The sequence below is a fragment of the Hippopotamus amphibius genome, chromosome 7 (assembly GCF_030028045.1).
Source record: "Hippopotamus amphibius kiboko isolate mHipAmp2 chromosome 7, mHipAmp2.hap2, whole genome shotgun sequence".
NCBI classification, from domain to species: Eukaryota; Metazoa; Chordata; class Mammalia; order Artiodactyla; family Hippopotamidae; genus Hippopotamus; species Hippopotamus amphibius.
In genome coordinates this window covers 149,018,868-149,037,043 of record NC_080192.1, presented here as the reverse complement: position 1 = coordinate 149,037,043, position 18,176 = coordinate 149,018,868, and the positions used below count along the sequence as shown (strand labels likewise).

The following is an 18,176-nucleotide window of genomic DNA, read 5'->3' as shown; positions in this document are numbered from 1 at the left end:
GACAGCAACTGCTACTTGGCTTTTCAAATACTAGATATTTACAAACAACGTAAAATGAGTCACGGTTAAAATTAAAAACGAGAAGAGCTTCTCTGGGAACTGAATCGACTGGGGCTAAAGGTGAATCACAGCCACGGTTGCGGGGAGTCCGGGCAGCTGGTCCCTCCTGACTTCTAGCAGTTTGCGGGATACCCAAGTGTTAACAGCTACGCAACCGCCAGAAGAACCCCAACGACGTCCTTTCTCCCCCCTTCACCAGATCTACCCTCCCCAGGAAAACCTCCTTAACGCGGAAGGGAAGGGGTGGTCCCCCGCCCGGCGCGGTTCGGCGCGTCGCGGACACCGGTACTCACTGGCCAGCCGAGCCTGGTCCCCGCCGGCGCCGCAGCCGCGGACCCGCGCCCGGGAAGAGGAAGCGCGCGCGGCTCCGCCTCCCGCGGCGGCGGCCGGCCCGGCGCGCGCACACCTGACGCAGGTGAGGCAGCAGCGCAACGCCCGCTGCCCGCCAGCGCGAAGCCCCTGCCTCGCACGAACGCGCGGGGCAAGAGCCGCAGCCAGCGAAGCCGCGCGCTCGCCCGCCGCGGTCCCGGGGCGGCTCCCGAGGCAGCGCGTCCTCGACGCCGGGGCGGCCCCGGCGGTGGGCGCCAGTCCCCCGGGCCCCGCGGCAGAGCCGACCGTGCGCAGCGGCTCCGACGCGGCACAGCGGGCGGGGGGCTCGGGCACCGCGAGGCGCCCTGCGGACCCCGCCCGCACCTTCGGCCGCGCGGCCCGGGAGGCGGGTGCCCACCTGAGCCCCAGGACTGCCCGCCTCCTCTCCGGGGACCCTCGGGGACCGACCGCGCCCCGCACACCCCTGGGGTCCGGGGCCACGCCCTCTCCCGCCCGCGCGCGCGGCCCCTCCGCAAGGCCGCTCGGCCCCTGTCCGCCCCCACGGGGCCCCTGCCCGCCCCCTCCCCCTCCAGGTGGCTCTTGGCCCCGCCCCACCCCTCCCGCCTCGCGCCCCACCTCCCCGTCCTCCAGGGGCCTCTCGGCTCCGCCTCCCGCCGGCCGCGCTGGGGCCAAACTGCGCAGGCGCGAGGCCGCCCGCTCGCTCCGGTCGGGGCCGGGCCCAGACTGCGCAGGCGCGCGGAGCGGGCCCCTGGCGATGCGCAGGCGCCGCGCCGGGAAGGCTCCGACGTGGTGCGCCGGCGACTTTGCGCGCGCGGAAAGATGGCCGAGGGGGCGGCCAAGTCGGTGCTGTTCGTGTGTCTGGGTGAGGCAGCGCCGACCTGGCCCCACTCTGACTCTCCTGGCGGGCTGGCGAGGGCCTCGCGCGCTCTGCGCTGCGCCGCCGGAGCAGGAACGGCGATGTGGAGGGGGCGGCAGAGGGGCAGCCCTGCGGGCGGGGGGTCCTGGCCGCGGCCCTCGCCTCCCCGCGCGGGGCCCCCGCTCAGCCCCGGCTCCGAGCCGGAGCCCGTCCGCTGCCCGGCGCTCCTGCCGGCCCGGGCCTCTGGCTGCCGCGCAGCCCGTCCTTCAGGCCCGGGCCGCTCAGCCGCAGCAGCTCTGCCCCGGCCGGGGCTCCCGCCCCCGCGCCGCCTGGAGCCCCTCGTCCCGTTTCCCGGGTGGCCTCGCGGCCGCCGGGCCGGCCTGTCGTGCGAGGGCCTCCGGCCCGCGGCGGCCGCGCCTCGCTGTGTGCGCCCTTGGCCCGGGCTCACGGGCCGTCGGGCCTGAAGGCGGCCGCGGCGCGACGGCTCCGGCCTTCCCGGTTGTGAGAGCCGAGCCCGGGAGGCCCGGCTCGCTGTGCGACGGCCCCGCGTGAAAGTGGTGTTTTTCACTTTTACTTTGTCAGGTTCCTTCCCGCTCAGAGTTATTTTCATCTTTAGGATGCGAGCGGTTAGCCTCCCTTCCTTAAGAAGGGGCTCGCTTTCTCTTCAGCTGTGGGCGTTCTTCTCTTGGTAGCACCTCGGCGCGTCCACCCATCTCCCCAGTTCCCCGGCGAGGAAGGCCTAAACGGTCAGCGGTGCGGCGGCTCCTGCAGAGCGGCGTGTCCGCTCCTTCCGGCGCCCCTTAGGGGAGACGGGCCGCTCCCGCTTCCCCCCGCGCCGGTTCCTGCGCGCACGGCCTCGGGGCCGCCTGTTCCCCGGTGTGCCTTCCAGTGTGCGCTGCTTTCTGGGAACCCATTTTGCGTTTTGCCTGGAAAGCCTTTCCAAAAGGTCAGACCCGGGTGTTCCCTTTACTTTTTCTAGAACCTCTAGGTAGAGGTAGTGGTTCCCATGACCCTTGATAGATACCTTTCTTCACACAGATTTTATTCTAATTACCTGACAGCCTCCTGAGATTATAACTAGGTGTAGCCCTCTTGACAGCAATCACTGTGGCTTATTTTTCTTTGTATTTCAGTTTCAGGACAAAATATGATGCTCGCTAGGTATTTGTAGGATTTCTATGAGGGAAAAAGTAAAAAGCCTCCTTGTTTACTTTGACAGTAGGCATCATTTGATTTTTAAGCTCTCCACTGAAGGCTGTCCGATGGATTCAACAAATTTATTGAAGGGCAGTTCAGTTCAGGTTGCATCTAGTAGGATTCCGTTGCCTTGTTTATTTCACTTAGTATTGTTGATGAGACGGATATAATGCACTATGGTGGCTCTTAATGGGAGATGTCTGCTTCTATGTATTTATCTTCCAACCTTTTCTTTTTTTTTTTTTTAAAGCAGCTGCGGTGGTACCAGGCACGATTCTGAGTACTAGGGATATAGTGGTAAGGAAAACAGACAAAAATCCCTGCCTCTCTAGAGCTCACATTCTGTCATCAAGTATTTGGTTACTCAGTCAGTTGATGCTAAGAACAGGCAGGAACGGGGAATGGGAGTGGAGGCCTTACCGAGAATGTGACATTTGAGCAAAGACTTGAAAGGGGTGAGGAAGCAGGCGTAGGGTATTTTGGAAAAGCCTCCCGGACCCAGAGGAAAGCAGGTGAAAGATTTTGAAGTGAGGGTGCTGGCCACGTTCAAGAAATGGCAGGGAAGCTGCAGTGCTGGGCCTAGTGACCTAGTACCTTCTCAGCCAGACCCACCTCTGTACATGAGGGCTCAGAGATAGTGTGACTGTTTTCTCAGTTCCTGGTGGATAGGTAAATAGTACCGTTCTTGGTGCATAGGGGAGAAGTAATTTCCTCACATACAGTGAGTCTTATGGGGCAGGAGTCCACAAACTCTTTATGTAGAGATCCAGAGAACAAATATTTTGTGCTTTGTAGGTCATACCGAAGGTGTAGTGCAAAAGGAGCCCTAGCCAATACATAAAAACGATTATACTTGGCGGTAACTGTTTATGGACAGTGGGATTTGAATTCTATGTAATATTCTCATGTCACAAGATATCCTACTTTTGATTTCTTTTCAACCGTTTAAAAATGTAAAAATTATTTTTAGCGTCAAGAACTGTATACAGAGGTGGTGGGTCTTGAGCCCTAGTTTTCAGACTTATCTAGGTCCTGTGGAGGACAGATCTGTTGAGGCCCTGTGAGGACTTGGGCTCACTGAGTGAGCTAAGCTGCTGGAGGATTTTGAGCAGAGGTGAGAAGTTTGAAAAGAAACGTTCAGCTGTTGTGTTGAGATTGGATTGAAGAGGGCTGAGGGCCACAGGAGGGAGACCCACCGTGAAGAGAAAGCTTGTGTGTTGGACCAGAGCTTTGCCAGGGGTGGGGGTGAGACATGGAGTTCTGGGGGGATTTGAGGTCGCTGTTTGCCATTTCACTTGGTAGCCTGTATGCAGGGACAGTAACAACAGTACATTTCCAAAATGTAAAAGTTTTATTCCTTTGAAGTGTTTATTTGGACCTCTTTCAGACTGAAGTGTAGGGAAGTGTCAGGTGTATACCATTGGTAAGGGTAGTAGCAGAAAAGAAGGGAGCTCCTTACTTTGGCAAGATTCTTAAGTGTTTAACATTTTTGTGAGGTAGAAGATCTGCAGAAGGTGTGCTGTTAATTGTGTCCCAGCCAGCAGGGGTGGGAGATGAGAGAGAACATAGTGGTGTCAGATTACCTTTTTCCTGCAGTTAATCAGTATTTAAACACTTCATCCTTTAAAGACCAGCCCTAATCCTCTTTCTTTTTTCTTATTAGAAACTTTATTATCTTTATGCTTTTTAGAATCTTTTCCTGTGCTCCTATAGTATGTTGCTTGTCTATCAGCATTTATTTTCTTGTTTTTATTATTATAGCTAATTCCATATCTCTCATAAATACATTGCTTGGCACGTGGTAGAAATATTTTGAGAGAAGATTTTCTGTCTTTTAACTTTTTTCTCCTGTGTAGTAAGGAGTTTGACCCCATCTAATGAAAGGTCTTGCCTTTGTCCTGGCGCCTGGGAGGTAATGTCCAAACCCTTTGGAATTCCCTCCGAGTGACAGGAGTATCTTGTGGTTCAGGGACGGCCCCTACACAGTTTATGCTGAGGAGGTAACTCGTGGGGGCTGTGAGCCACACGTGGGAGCAGGCTGGAGATTAAGTTCAACCACGGGCCAGCAGTTCAGTCATTTATGCTTAGTTCTGAAATCCCAATAAATCCTTGGCACTGGAGCTCTGGGAGGAGTCCTGGATTGGCAGTACTCTGAGTATTGTCGCACAGGGGTAATGGGAAGGTGACACATCCCTTAGAACCAGAAAGTTTCCTGTTTGGAACTCTTCTAGAATCTTCACTATGCTGTCTTGACGTTGGCTGGTTCTGCTGTGTATCTTTTGGTAATAATAACTATAATCATAAGTGTAACATTCTCCTGAATTCTGTAGTCCTAGAGAAATATTGAACCTGTAAGGACTGCCAAATTTGTGGCCAGCTGGTTTGAAGTGAGGGTGGCCCTGGGGATCCGTGGTGTGAGTTCTGGGCAGACAGGACAGCCTGGAATCCCTACCCCAACTGGCTGACTCCTAGGTCCGCAGCACTCAAGCAAGGGCTCTGTACAGGTCCTGCGGTGGAAGTCTGTGCAGAACTACTGTTAGGCCTGAATACATTTGCTTGTGTAGTTTATGAAGCATTATTCATCTTTATTATGTGCAGTGTACTTGAAAATACATATTTTAAACTCTGTTCTGTTGTATTTCATTTTAAAATAGACTGGGTGCAGCCCACTTCATTGATTTCATGACTCGCTTCTAGGTCACTGATAGCAACCTGAAAAACGATGATTTTGGTCATAAATGTTATGGTTGCTGATGTCTTTGTCATTTGTATTTTGGGTACTTGGACAGTTGGTGTGAAATCATTGATTAGGGTTGGGTTAGCTGTTCCCCTAGGTTCTACCATGTGCTTGTAGGACAGTCACCTCAGAGGAGTGTTTGTCTTGATTCCCTCGCTGTCCCAGGTGTGTGAAGTCATTTACAGGTCATACTGTGCTGGATGCAGCACCTGCCCTTCCCTCAAACCAGACGCTCACTCTCTGCCCCCTCCCTCCTTTTTTTAAGGTAACATCTGTCGATCGCCCATCGCAGAAGCAGTTTTCAGGAAACTTGTAACTGATCAAAACATTTCAGATACTGTAAGTACTGTTCACTGTCTTAAAGAGGCCAACCTGAATAGCTTTGGGGCAGAAAATTGTGAAAAAAAATTCTTTTTTTCTCCTGCAGTGGAGGATAGACAGTGCAGCCACGTCCACGTATGAACTAGGAAACCCTCCTGATTATCGGGGGCAGGCTTGCATGAAGAAGCATGGTATCCCCATGAGTCACGTTGCCCGGCAGGTACCGTACTTGACCTTGAAGGTGCACTTGTGTGTTTTGTGTTGCAGTGGGTCATTGACAGCGGCGCTGTTTCTGACTGGAACGTGGGCCGGTCACCAGATCCAAGAGCTGTGAGCTGCCTAAGAAATCATGGCATTAACACAGCCCATAAAGCAAGACAGGTAGAAGAGACCTTGTTTAATTTCTAATATGTTGATCCCGTAACCTGAGAAGTTGTGAGAGGCTAAACTAGATGTAAGTGAAATGAGTGTGTTTATTTAGGGTCCTTAACTAGCCACAGTGTACCTATTCTGGTTCCACAGTTCTGAAAGGTTTGCATGGTCTTGAGATTGACTTATTAAAAAGCATGGTCGAGAGAGCCCTGGCTAAGAGCTGGAAGAGCTGGGCTGTTGTCTCCTTTTTATTTCTTTCTTTGTGGTCTTTAAACATGTACACCAGGGTGACTTAGTCTCCTTCCCTTGCAAGGTTGTTGCTAGAATAAAGTTCTAAGTACAGAAACGTGTTTCCAGCTGCGGAGTGCCTTAGAAGTGTAAGGTGATGCTGGTGTTGTTATGCAGGGCTGACCTGCATACGAGCAGTAGTGCCTCTGGCTTTGGGTTCTGGAGCGTGGCCCAGTGGGACACTTCTGCGGTGAGGATGGTGTGCCTTATCGGCTCTCCAGGGTGGAAGCCACCCGTGGCATGTGGCTCTTGCACTTTTGAGATATGGCCAGTGCAACGAGGGCTGAATTTTAAATTGTAGCTCATTTAAATAGCCACTTGGTCTGGTGGGCACCTTAGTGGGCTAGGGGGTTCTAGACTCACATGGAACCTTGGAGGGGGAGAGGGTGGGGTTTTCATGGTGGCATTCGTAGTGAGAGGGGGGCCCCTGTGGGGGAGCTGCTGTAACCACAGAAGCTTTTGCAGAAAGGGGCTTCGTTTCTGATTGGTGTGTTGTTCTGCAGGGACTGTTATTTTTATCACTATGATTGTTTTGTGGAGATTCAGTTGGATTCTTCAAAAATCTGGCTAAAATCTGCTGCCTTCCTTTTGTATCCATCCTAGCGAAATGTACGGCTCAATAGGTCAAGAAAGGCCATGGCTTGGTGTCAGAGAGCAGCAGGCCATGTCCAGAGGTGAGCTTTTGAGGTCTTTAAAGTGAGAAGCCAAATATTTTGAAAATCAGTTGTCAAATACATTGTGTGTTTGTAAGTACAGATGGTGTGTGAGAACTGTGATTTAGTTACTGGTGCTTGAACCAGAACTTTCTGTAAGATTGGATAAAGATTCCTTAGTCATTGTTATACTAAATCTTGTCTCTACTTAAAACTTTGCAGATTGTTTTGCCACATAACATCGTATTTTGATTTTTGGTCGTCTCAATTTTTATTAATTATGGAAGGGAGTAGTTGGTAAACACATTTTGCAGGTGAAGAAACAGTTCTGGAGAGAAAATAAATGACATACTGAAGGTTATCCAGCTGCAAAGTGTTAGAACTTGGATTAAATTACAGGTTTATTTGTTGTGGTGTGAGCCAGAAAATTCACAAAACAAAATTACTATAGAAACACTTTTCATACGTTAATAATGTCTCAGAAATGAGTAATACACATTATTTTTGACTTGAGTAACTTTACTGAGTTCTGTGAACTAATTTCTGGCTACATCAGTTGACTCTGCATGTTAATAATTTATATTTAAATTAACTATTTTAAGGACCCTTTCATAAGTGGAATTTTCATTGGATAGAGATTAAACATTTTTTATATCATTTGCCCATTCTATTCTCTTCAGGGTTTTGCATACCTTGCCAATTTCTACTTTCTGTTTTTTAAATAATGTAGGTTTATTTTGAGTAGTCCTTCAGAATTATGAGCAATTATACTTCCATATTTTCGATTTTTAAAATCAGATTATTTTTCATGCACTGTTTATAATAAAAGTGGGTACAAATGAAGTATTTTAAATACACATGCCTTAAAAAAACAAAGCTAGAAAGTTATTGTTTATGAAATTATTACCAGTTTTAGGAGTAGTATTTCCACATGATCTATTTTCTTTTTCTTTTCCCTGTTGCTTTTAAATTTCAAAGTCCTAGTAGGATATGTCAGTATCACGTCAGATCTTTGTTATTTTTTAGCATTTTCTAATGTTTACATGTTCCCTCTTTAGTGTCACAATTTGTATGAAAACTATTCTATAAAATTTCTGTTAAACCTGGGTTTAATAAGACAAAATATGTTTAAGGTGCTTTTTTTTTTATTAGCGCATGAAATCATTTCTCTGGAGTATGTGAACTCTCACATCCCGTTAGTTCTGTGGGGATGTTTACTTTATCATACATTCTTTCCCTTTTCAGTAAACTATCTGACACATACACAGAGGTCAGGGTACTCAGTGCATCTTACAGCACAACCAGCTCCACTCCCTCTACTCCAGAGGCCACCACTCAAAACGCCTTCTACCTTTTTAACTTTATGGCAGTGGAATCCTGTAATGTGTATCTTTCGGTCAGCATTTTCCTTTGTGAGATTCTCTGTATTGTTGTTCATAGCAAAGCTTCAGTCCTTTTCATTTGTGGAATCAGAATCATTTTATTATTTTTTTTTAATTTATTATTTTTTGGGGGGTACACCAAGTTCAGTCATCTGTTTTTATACACATATCCCCATATTCCCTCCCTCCCTCAACACCCCCCTACCCTCCCTCGAGTCCCCCCTCCCCTCCCCGTCCCAGTCCTCTAAGGCATCTTCCATCCTCCAGTTGGACTCCCTTTGTTATACAACAGCTTCCCACTGGCTATCTATTTTACAGCTGGTAGTATATATATGTCTGTGCTACTCTCTCGCTTCGTCTCAGCTTCCCCTTCACCCCCCGCCTCCCCCAAACCTCGAGTTCTCCAGTCCATTCTCTGCATCTGCGTCCTTGTTCTTGTCACTGAGTTCATCAGTACCATTTTTAGATTCCGTATATGTGAGTTAGCATACAGTATTTGTCTTTCTCTTTCTGACTTACTTCACTCTGTATGACAGACTCTAGGTCCATCCACCTCGTTACACAGGATCATTTTAGAGTTAGGCTACAGTTTATCAGTTCCTCTCTTGATGAACACTTTGGGGCTGAGTGCCACTGTGAATATTTCTGTCTGTGTGCAGTTCTGTTGGACACACACCGGGCATCACCCACTGTGTCATGGGTGGACACACACCCACGTCATACACTGTGTCCACGTGTCCGGGGTGGACACACACCTACATCACCCACTGTGTCCGGGGTGGGCACACATCCACGTCACACACTGTCCACATGTCCGGGTGGACACACACCCACGTCACACACTGTGTCCACGTGTCTGGGGTGGACACACACCTACATCACCCACTGTGTCCGGGGTGGGCACACATCCACGTCACACACTGTCAGTGTCAAGCAGCCTCATAAAATAAGTTGGCTTACGTTCTTTTCTCTTCTCTTATAAAACTTTTGTCAAACAATGATGGTATTTGTACTTTAACCGGTTGGAAGAATACCTCTTACCCTTGTCTTTTCAGTGTTTCCTGCAGTTGCTGGCATTTTCTTCTTCTGTCATTAGTTTTTCTTTGATTGAGTAGATTCCTGCAGTTTTATGTGGTCAGATTCACTTCCTGAATTTGGGTCTTGGTGGTGTTCATCGGTGCTGAAAAATTCTGACCTGTTTTCTTTGTATATTTTTCTTCCCCTCATCCTTTTGAGGTTCAACCTAAATGATTTTGAACATAAATTTCTTACACGTTTTCTGCTTTCTCCATCTTTTTCACTGGTTTCTAGTCTGAGATCTTCTGCTGACCTGTTTTGTGATGTACTAATCTTTCTATGTTTTCAAACAGTCCATAAGCCTCATTTATTGAATATTTAGTGTATGTTATTTAATTCTTTAAGTTTGATTTTTTTAATTGATTCCAGCTCTCTGGTAAAATTCTACATCTTGCCCTCTATTTTCTTGAACAATTCCAATCACAGTTATTTTAAATAAAGTCTGGTAACTAATACTTGGGTCATCTGTGAGTCTGTTTTTCTTCTCCTCTCTGTTTTATTGCTTGGTATGCTTGCTAGTTTGGATTACATGCTGAGATGATGTGTGCACAGTGTAGAAGTGACTTTTGGGTGAAGGTCCTTCACCCCCAGATGGCTCTGCTTCGGTAGGGAGGGGATTGGTCTGGAGCTGACTGGTTGCTGGTCCTGCCTCTCGAGGCTTGGGCTGTGCTGGACGGGCCCCTCTCTGGTCAACGTCCAAGAGCCCCACCTGCTTGGGCACGGGTTCAGTACACAGGGCTGTGTCTGTTTGGCAGCTTCTGAAGTGGAGGTTTTGTTCCTTGCTCACTGAGTCTGCTGTGGCCTTACACGTGTGCTGTTGGCTTCTTGCTCTGTCGTCTAGGAACACGGCAGATGCCCTAAGGAGAAAATGTGTGGGTGCCGAGCTCACTTCTCTGGATTCTTCTCCTTCCTGCTCTGGCTGTCTTGTCAGCCTTACCTCCAGCTACTCCAGCCAGTGAGGCTGCTCGCTGATCCTGTGGTGCTTCTGCCTTCCGTCAGCAGCCCTCTGCCCAGGCTTCTCGTGACCTGGGAGCCCGGCTGGTCCTACCCACTCGATGCCAAGCACCCCCTTCCTCTTCCATTGGAGTCATTACTAACAGCCCCTCCCGTGAGAGTCTAAAGCACAGTCCCCAAAGTGGGGTCCAGGGACCCTTAGGGCCCATGAGATCAGAATGTTAACGGATCCTTCAGAGGGGTCGGACTAACCAGTGAACTTGGACAGAGCAGGACAAGCTTACTGGTGTGTTTTCATATTCTCATTGCAAGTAACCTATAAGAAAGCACTATTGAATGAGTTCTGGTGCTGTATCAAAGAATATCCACTGTTAGGCAATGGCTGTTAACAGACTCCTTTTAAGCTAAGTACTTGTATAAGGCTGGGTTTGCATATTTCAGCAGAAGCACACAGGAGTACCATCTGTCTCGAGTACGCAGACATTAAAGAGATTTGCAAAAATGTAAAATAGTGCCACTCTCCTTAAGTTTCAGTATGGAAAGTATAGCTGTTTTTCATTTATAAAAATGTTATAGTAATAGGTAATGAATTTTTAATTTTTTTTAAAAAATATTTATTTATTTGGCTCTGTCGGGTCTTAGTTGCAGCATGTGGAATCTTTTTTGCGTCTCTTGGGCTTCTCTCTAGTTGTGGTGTGTGGGCCGTAGAGCATGTGGGCTTAGTTGCCCTACAGCATGTGGGATCCTAGTTCCCTGACCAGGAATTGAACCTGCATCCCGTGCATTGGAAGGTGATTCTTAACCACTGGACCACCAGGGAAGTCCCTGAATTTTTAATATTTTTAAGCAAATAATAAGTGTTATAAAAATTTCACTTTTAATAGCTTTGGTAAATATTGGTACAATAGATATAACCCTAAGTAACAAGTTGTTTAGAGGGAAGGCCTTAAATAATTTTGAAGAGTTAAAAATTTCTGCACCCAAGAAGTTTGAGATCTCTCTTCTGAGCTCTAGCCAGGGCCCAGGGTCAGCAGGCCCTCTGCGGGCGGGAGCAGGATGCCAGCTGCCCCTGTGGCTGGTCGGCCCCTCGGGCAGCCAGGCTTGTCAGCAGCAGCAGGGGATCCCCTAGGTTTGCAAACCTGGCCCTGTACACACGGCTGGCATTTTGGCCTTTCTGAGCCTGGCAGTCGTGGGAGCACATTAATGATTGTGTAGAAGTGTTTAGTTTTGATGGGTGTTTTCTAGTTTTTTTCTGGCAATAGGGCTGTTTGGCCACAAGCTGTTTCATTTATAGCTGCAAGCAGAAATCCTTCACCATGCATTCTTTAACATGTAAACATCATGTAGCTACACATAGCTGTCAGTTACTAAGTCTTTCTTAGGATCTGCAATTGCAGTCATTCCAAAATTAAAAACAGTGTTTAGTATTTAAGCCCAGGACACTTCTCAGGCAACTAATTTGGGGAAATCGCTTATAATATTTGTTCTAATCGATTTTGAAATAAGCTAGTACCTTGGAAATGTTAACAAAGTTTGGTCCCAGTACTTTATTTTATTTTTTTATTTTATTTTTTAATAAATTTAATTAATTAATTTATTTATTTATTTAATTGGCTGTGTTGGGTCTTCGTTGCTGCACACGGGCTTTCTCTAGTTGCAGCGAGCGGGGGCTACTCTTCATTGTGGTGTGCGGGCTTCTCATTGCGGTGGCCTCTCTTGTTGCAGAGCACGGGCTCTCCGTGCGTGGGCTTCAGTAGTTGCAGCACATGGGCTCAATAGTTGTGGTTCACAGGCTCTAGAGCACAGGCTCAATAGTTGTGGTGCACTGGCTTAGTTGCTCTGCGGCATGTGGTAGCTTCCTGGCGCAGGGATCAAACCTGTGTCCCCTGCATTAGCAGGCGGATTCTTACCCACTGCGCCACCTAGGAAGTCCGGTCCTAGTATTTTATTAATGTACTACACCAAAAATTAATGCAAGTGCATACTAAGAGCCAAAATTTATTATTTTTAACAGAATAATGAGTTTATTGTTCTTTTGCAACACAGATTATAGTAGAGGGTCACTACTCTGTTTAGCCAGATTTTCATTATCTTTGTAGTTTCACTGTACCACTATATTTTAGAGGATATTTTTAGTGATGAAGATGATTCTTGAAATTGCATTCTTAGAAATTATTTCCATCCTTGATTTGCGGCGTGTCTTCTTCCTTCCTTCCTTCCTTTTTTTTATTGACGTATAAGTAATTTACAGTGCTATGTTAGCTTCAAGTGTACAGCAGAGTTGTTTGGTTTTACATATATATATATATATGTGTGTATGTGTGTGTGTGTGTGTGTGTGTGTGAGTCAAAAATTATCCACACGCTGGCTGTAGAATTTATTTTAATTAACTTTTAGAAAAGACAGATACGTCATTTTTCAACATAATCTCCTTGCTTTTCAATACACTTTGTCCATCTGTCAACAAGCTTTTATATTCCCTCACTAAAAAATGTTTTAGGCTGAGCTTTGAGCCACGAATGCACCACTGTCTTCACTTCTTCATCAGAAGTGAATCTGGCTACTTCTTAATGGCTAACACTTGTGTGACCTTCCTTGAACTTCTCTATCCATTCATACACACTTCTTCGTAACAAAACACTTTCTCTCTATGGCTCATAAAAGTCTTCGATAAATAACAGCACCAGGTACACCCTCAGACCACAAAAAACAAATCACTGCACGCTGCTCTTTTGTGCAGATTACAGGTGGGGCATCCATTTTTGCTCACACCAGTTACAGATGAACTGATGTAACACATTCACACCTGCACAGCAGTGACTGGGGAGACGGTAGCCTTGAACGGAAAGTGCTGATAAGACAGTGCAACCAACAGAAATGTTTATATAGCCAGAGTATGGATAATTTTTGACTCATCTTCGTGTGTGTGTGTGTGTGTGTACACATTTCTTTTTCAGATTCTTTTTGCTTATAGGTTGTTAAAATTGAATATAGTTGTTCATTTCTTATTCTCTCATTATTTATAATAGTAAAAAATCATAAAATAGTTTTTCATTTATATTTTAGTGGGCTTATGTTTATAAATTATGTCAGAAAACCATGCAAAGCTTAGGTTAGAATTAGTAAAAATATTGAGTGGCACACTCTTCTGTGTCACGTCCAAATTATGGATAGTTAGAATAAAGAAGATCCAGAGAGTGAGTCACTCATGGGTTTCTTTGTTAGTGGATCTTCCCTGACCACCCTACTTCCAATGTTGCCTTCCTCCCTTCTCTCTTCTCCGCTTTATTTTTCTGCGGGGCCTTGTCACTCCTGTGCGCTGTCTGCCCTGCGCAGGAGGGAAGCCCCGTGAGGATAGCCGTCTGCCTGCCAGTGGGTGCACGTCGCTGGGGCTGAGGATGAGTACTTGTCGGATGAAAAACAGGGCTTAGGTAGGGCACATTTGAATAAGTTAACTGAATTATGCTTTGTTTCTAAGAAGTGGAAGATGAAGTATAGATGTTGCATCTGCATATTGTACTATTTTGTGATTATTCCAGGGAACTTTATAAATAAAATTTGTTTGCAGTACCATTTTAGGAGATTAGGTTAACTGTACTTGAAAGTACCCTAAATGATTTAACTTAGTGAGTAACAGATTCAACTATAGCCTTTTTTTTTTTTTTTTTTTCTAAAGTTCTGTTTTGGATCCTCTAGGCTTGATTGGTCTAAATGTAAACATTGTTTTCACTTCTTATTTACTTTTAGATTACCAAAGAAGACTTTGCCACTTTTGATTATATACTATGTATGGATGAAAGCAATCTGAGGTAATCACATTTTTAAAGGGTATTTCTCTTCACCTCAATTCAGTAATAGGCCAAGCAGTTTGTTGTCCAAAATGACTTTTTTATTACCTTAAACTTGCAATATATAGTGATGGTCACAACATGCAGAATCGTTTATTTAGAATAGTAAGAAATCCAGATAGTAATTTAGAATTGAAGTCTCATAGGTATGTTTACACTGAGACACACGCTTTGATAAGGAAAAGTCTGATGTGTGAGGTGACGCTTCGTCTTGTAGGAGAGTGAGTTTGTTGTTGCCGCAGCGATTATGGAGAGCATGGTGTTTCATCCTGTTACTCAGTTTATTCCCCTTTACTGCTGCCCCACCCCCACCCCCAAAAGAAAGACTGACTGAAAAGAAGACTTTTTCCTCTGTTTAAGTTGTTGGTTGCCTTAATCAGTTTAAAAAACAAAAACTGTCAGGTTACGGTATTAGATAAAAATGGCTAACCGCGGTACATGTGTCGGGCGTGCTGCACGCCGAAGCACGTACTCTGAAGGTTTGCACTGTTGCTTCCTCTTATCAGAGAGGAATTTGAGGCACAGAGAGGTTGAGTTACCTGCCCAGGTTCACAGATTCGGTGGTGGGCGTGGTAGAATCTTAGCCTCGGCTCTGTGAGGCATGAGTCACACTCACTGCTGTGCCCTGTCACCACACGTGCGTGTGACCCCAGGGGACACAGATGCGGCAGCAAGGAGCTTGGTGGCACTTCTGCAGCTGCATGTGCCTGGCCCCTGGCAGACACTGGTGGACACTCACGAGGGGCTGCGTGGGTTAGAGTGACCCTCGCTGACTGTATGGTACAGTGTAGCCATGTAAAGATAAGTGAATATGATGTATTGTACAAATTTAGAGGCAGACTCCGGCAAAGTGACTAAAGGGAACATGTGACCACGTGCCAGTTGTAAGACGGGCACCGTGCTGCTTGTCACACGACAGGTCTTGCCGTCTGAGATGCCTCAGCAGTCCAGGCAGGGCCGTCCGTGTCTGCCTGCACGAGAGGACAGACACTGACTTGCTTCCCTGCTCCCCTGTAAATGCTGCATGTGTCTGATTAAGAGATGCTCTTTCCTTTAGTCACCGTTGTAGGGTGGACAGGCATGGATGCAACTGTTTTTCATTAATTTTTTCATTCGGTTTTTGTTAATCAGGAACTTAATTAAAATACATGAGTTTTCTATTTTTGTTTTTCACTTGTTAATTTTGTTTTGTCCTCATTTCTCACTCACAGAATAGCTCATCAGTACTATCCACAGTGTCTTGTCAGAGAACTCTGTGCGGCACTCTGTTTATTAATGAAACGTCCAGACGTGGTTGGCCTTTGGTGGTGCAGCCCGAGCCCCCTGCTCCCACCTGCCCTTCACGCTTCAGCCCTCGGTGACTTCTCACGGAGCATCTGTGCTCTGTGGCCTCGCAGGCTTCCCGTTAGACTCTGACGTCCCCGCAGAGATTTGTTAACCAGACGCAGGCTAACAAACCCACACAAAGCTCAGCGAGAAGGCTGAGGTGGGAGGTGGGAGCAGAGCCTCCTCAGGCAGTGGAGCGGGTGCAGGGACCACTGTCAGGACGCCGTAGCATGAACCCACTGCCCTCTGGGACTTGATTCTCATGTCTTTTTGAGTTCCGTTCTGTCACCTCATTTAATCTCTGACACTAGGTCTTTTTGAACGTGCAGTTCGCAGGAGAATGCTAATTGTTGTCTCACTCGGGGCTGCACATCTTGTGTAAATGTGCTGCTGTTGCGCGCTCCCTGGCCTGAGAGACAGGGCCCCATGACCGCAGCCGCACGGCGGGCTGCACAGAGCTGCTGAGGGTTTGCGTTCCTTAAATCAGGTCACTGTGTCCAGGTTTGATATGATGCTTCATAAAACCCTAGCAGATGTCCCAGTTTAACTTGAAACCATAGATCAGAAAACTAAGTTCATGTTTCAATTTTACAGAGACTTGAATAGGAAAAGTAATCAAGTTAAAAACTGCAGAGCGAAAATTGAACTACTTGGGAGCTATGATCCACAAAAACAACTCATTATTGAAGATCCCTATTATGTAAGTGCGCTTCTTTCTTCCACCGTGCGGCTCACGGGTGGGGATAACGTCAAGATCAGCCTGTCTGTGTGCCCTGACGTTGGGAGGCAGCGTTAGGCTCTCCGAAGGGCGTTTTCCTTACGCAGGTTTTGTTACTTTTCCTTTTCCCTGTCTTTTCAGGGCAGCGACTCTGACTTTGAGACCGTGTACCAGCAGTGTGTGCGGTGCTGCAGAGCCTTCCTGGAGAAGGTTCACTGACCCGGGTCCAGTCCTGCTGTGGCCCAGGCTCGTCCCCATAGGCCGTGTTCTCCGTTGAGTGTCACAGTGTCACCATTCCCTAGCCAAAGCCACAGCCCTTTCTTCAGTTGATTCACTGTTTCTTACCCTTAAAAAATAATTGTAGGTGGAAATTGTTGTTGTGTTTAGCAGAAGAATAAATAAAAATTTTTGATTCAGACAGTTTATGGGGTAAATGTTCTTAGACTAGTTGAACCTTCCACTTTACCCCAATTACAATTATAAAACTAGTGGGACAAACAACATAGTAGAGCAACAAAATGGAACATAATGAAGTAGAACATCACTGTAAGGCCCGTCAGCATCTGAGCCCATTGACACGTCCAAGAATCTGCACTACCTCTCCCCTCTGTGTGGACGGGGCCCCTGCCCTGCACCACCTCTTGATGCCAGGGCGCCGCGTCCAGTGATGCTGGCTCACAGCGCACACGTACGCATTTACAGGATGGGAAGGAGGAGGAGTTGTGGGATTAATCTTTAGTGCTACCTTCACTCCTTTTTAATTTGTGTCTTTCTAGTTTATTTCATAAGGAAGGCAGCTTATTTGTGCCCACTTGAACCACTTTGCCACTGGAAATGTAATTATATCCTGGAAGAAGGTTTACCTTATGGGCCGTTTGGGGACTGCATCTGCTTTTACATGCATATAATTAACCTGAATGTCAAATATAGATCAGCTTAGGTAGGAAAAAAATAATAAATTGGAAACTGTCCTTTTATGTTGGAATGCTTACATGTTGATACGTTAAGTATTCTTTTATCAGTGCTTAGTGTATAGGCAAATATAGGTAATTTCTGTGCACTTGGAGATAACGGATCTAAAATTCATATAAATATGTCAGAAAAGATTGTTTTCAAATAAACTGGGGATATTACAAAAATGCAGCTAAGGTACAAGTCTGGTATCTGCCTGTTTCTCACTGACAGGTAAAGAAGAAGCAGAAAAGCATCGCCTCCACTGTCCCTTTTGGATGATGTGTGATGTGTGCCTGTCTGTTCAGTGCTGGGCAGTAGCCTGAGGAGAGTAAGTGCCTAAGGAAGCAGGTTGCTTCCACTTGAATAATCTGTTCAGGGAAGAAGCGGGTGGCCCTGCAGCCATAGCGGCCTTGTGGAATGTGGGTTCTCCTCCTTGGGGCCAGCACCCCAAGACAGGCCCCTGTGTGGAGAGCTAGGTGAGGGACAGCTTTTCTCCGCTCCCTGTCTTCATGGTTCATCGTTGGGACCTGAAATCCTGGGAGGACTCTGAGTCACAGGTCAGTCTGAGTGACGGTCACTCAGAAGCAGGGAGAGTTGGGAGGCATGGCTTCCAGTCCTCAGAATCACGAGGGTCCCAGGTTGGGGACCGTTAGTCCTGAACACACTTGGGCCTGAGGGAGGATCGAGGCAGCTTTCCCACAGGCCAACAGGGGTGATGGAGGCAGAAACGCTGGGGAGGTCATGGCAAGAAGACTGACCAGACGTGTGTCTGGCTGCCTGTGGGATTGCACCATGAGATTCGTATCCTGAAAGCTTGAGAGGTGATTGAGAATTTGACAATGGTCACTCTAAAAAGCAGAGAATTAAGGGAAAAAGTTTAACTGCACCTACAAAATAGGAAAGTAAAGCACTTCAAAAATTATACCCTAGTGCCCTAATCATTCAGTAATTGCTTAATTAATCTCAAAGTACAGAAATTTCTTGTATTTATTTTTTGCTGTTCCTTTATGTTCGTAAATGAGTCTGTGTAGTTTGTGTTCTTTAATATTTACGTATGTCTTAAACACGGATCCCTAGACAAACCCTAGTATTCCTGAGTTGAC

General features: G+C 46.9%; 2 protein-coding genes across 7 annotated transcripts in view; one reads left to right on the top strand and one right to left on the bottom strand.

Moving 5' to 3' along the window:
* Positions 1-18,176, bottom strand: part of SH3YL1 (SH3 and SYLF domain containing 1) — a 118,334-nt gene that overhangs the window by 51,073 nt on the left and 49,085 nt on the right. For 2 of the 4 annotated variants that reach the window (XR_009054882.1, XM_057743720.1), the window contains exon 1: positions 354-442. The exons of 1 other annotated variant lie outside the window; for it this stretch is intronic. Coding sequence is in view for 2 of the 3 variants with exons in the window: in XM_057743720.1 (XP_057599703.1) it covers position 354 (1 nt within the window). In the remaining variant the exon portion in view is untranslated. Of the gene's footprint in view, positions 1-353; positions 921-18,176 lie in introns of those variants that run through there. One more of the 4 variants, XM_057743719.1, reaches the window with a different exon arrangement.
* On the top strand, positions 988-16,537 carry ACP1 (acid phosphatase 1). 3 transcript variants are annotated; one of them, XM_057743724.1, is made up of 6 exons: positions 1,087-1,252; positions 5,446-5,519; positions 5,769-5,882; positions 13,975-14,036; positions 15,996-16,101; positions 16,261-16,537. In XM_057743724.1, the coding sequence occupies exons 1-6, from the start codon at positions 1,210-1,212 to the stop codon at positions 16,336-16,338; spliced, it is 477 nt and encodes a 158-aa protein (XP_057599707.1). In that variant the 5' UTR covers positions 1,087-1,209; the 3' UTR covers positions 16,339-16,537. The 3 variants fall into 3 exon arrangements, 2 of the variants coding, with proteins under 2 accessions (XP_057599707.1, XP_057599706.1); XM_057743723.1 differs by lacking the exon at positions 5,769-5,882 and adding an exon at positions 5,608-5,721 and having other exon boundaries at positions 1,097-1,252; XR_009054883.1 differs by lacking the exon at positions 16,261-16,537 and having other exon boundaries at positions 988-1,252; positions 5,608-5,882; positions 15,996-16,069.

Excerpts from the sequence above, each read along its gene's own strand:
- ACP1 (XM_057743724.1), top strand. The coding sequence starts at position 1,210 with ATGGCCGAGGGGGCGGCCAAGTCGGTGCTGTTCGTGTGTCTGG. Across the intron at positions 1,253-5,445 it reads GGTGCTGTTCGTGTGTCTGG|GTAACATCTGTCGATCGCCC; the intron begins GTGAGGCAGCGC and ends CCTTTTTTTAAG. Across the intron at positions 5,520-5,768 it reads ATCAAAACATTTCAGATACT|TGGGTCATTGACAGCGGCGC; the intron begins GTAAGTACTGTT and ends TTTGTGTTGCAG.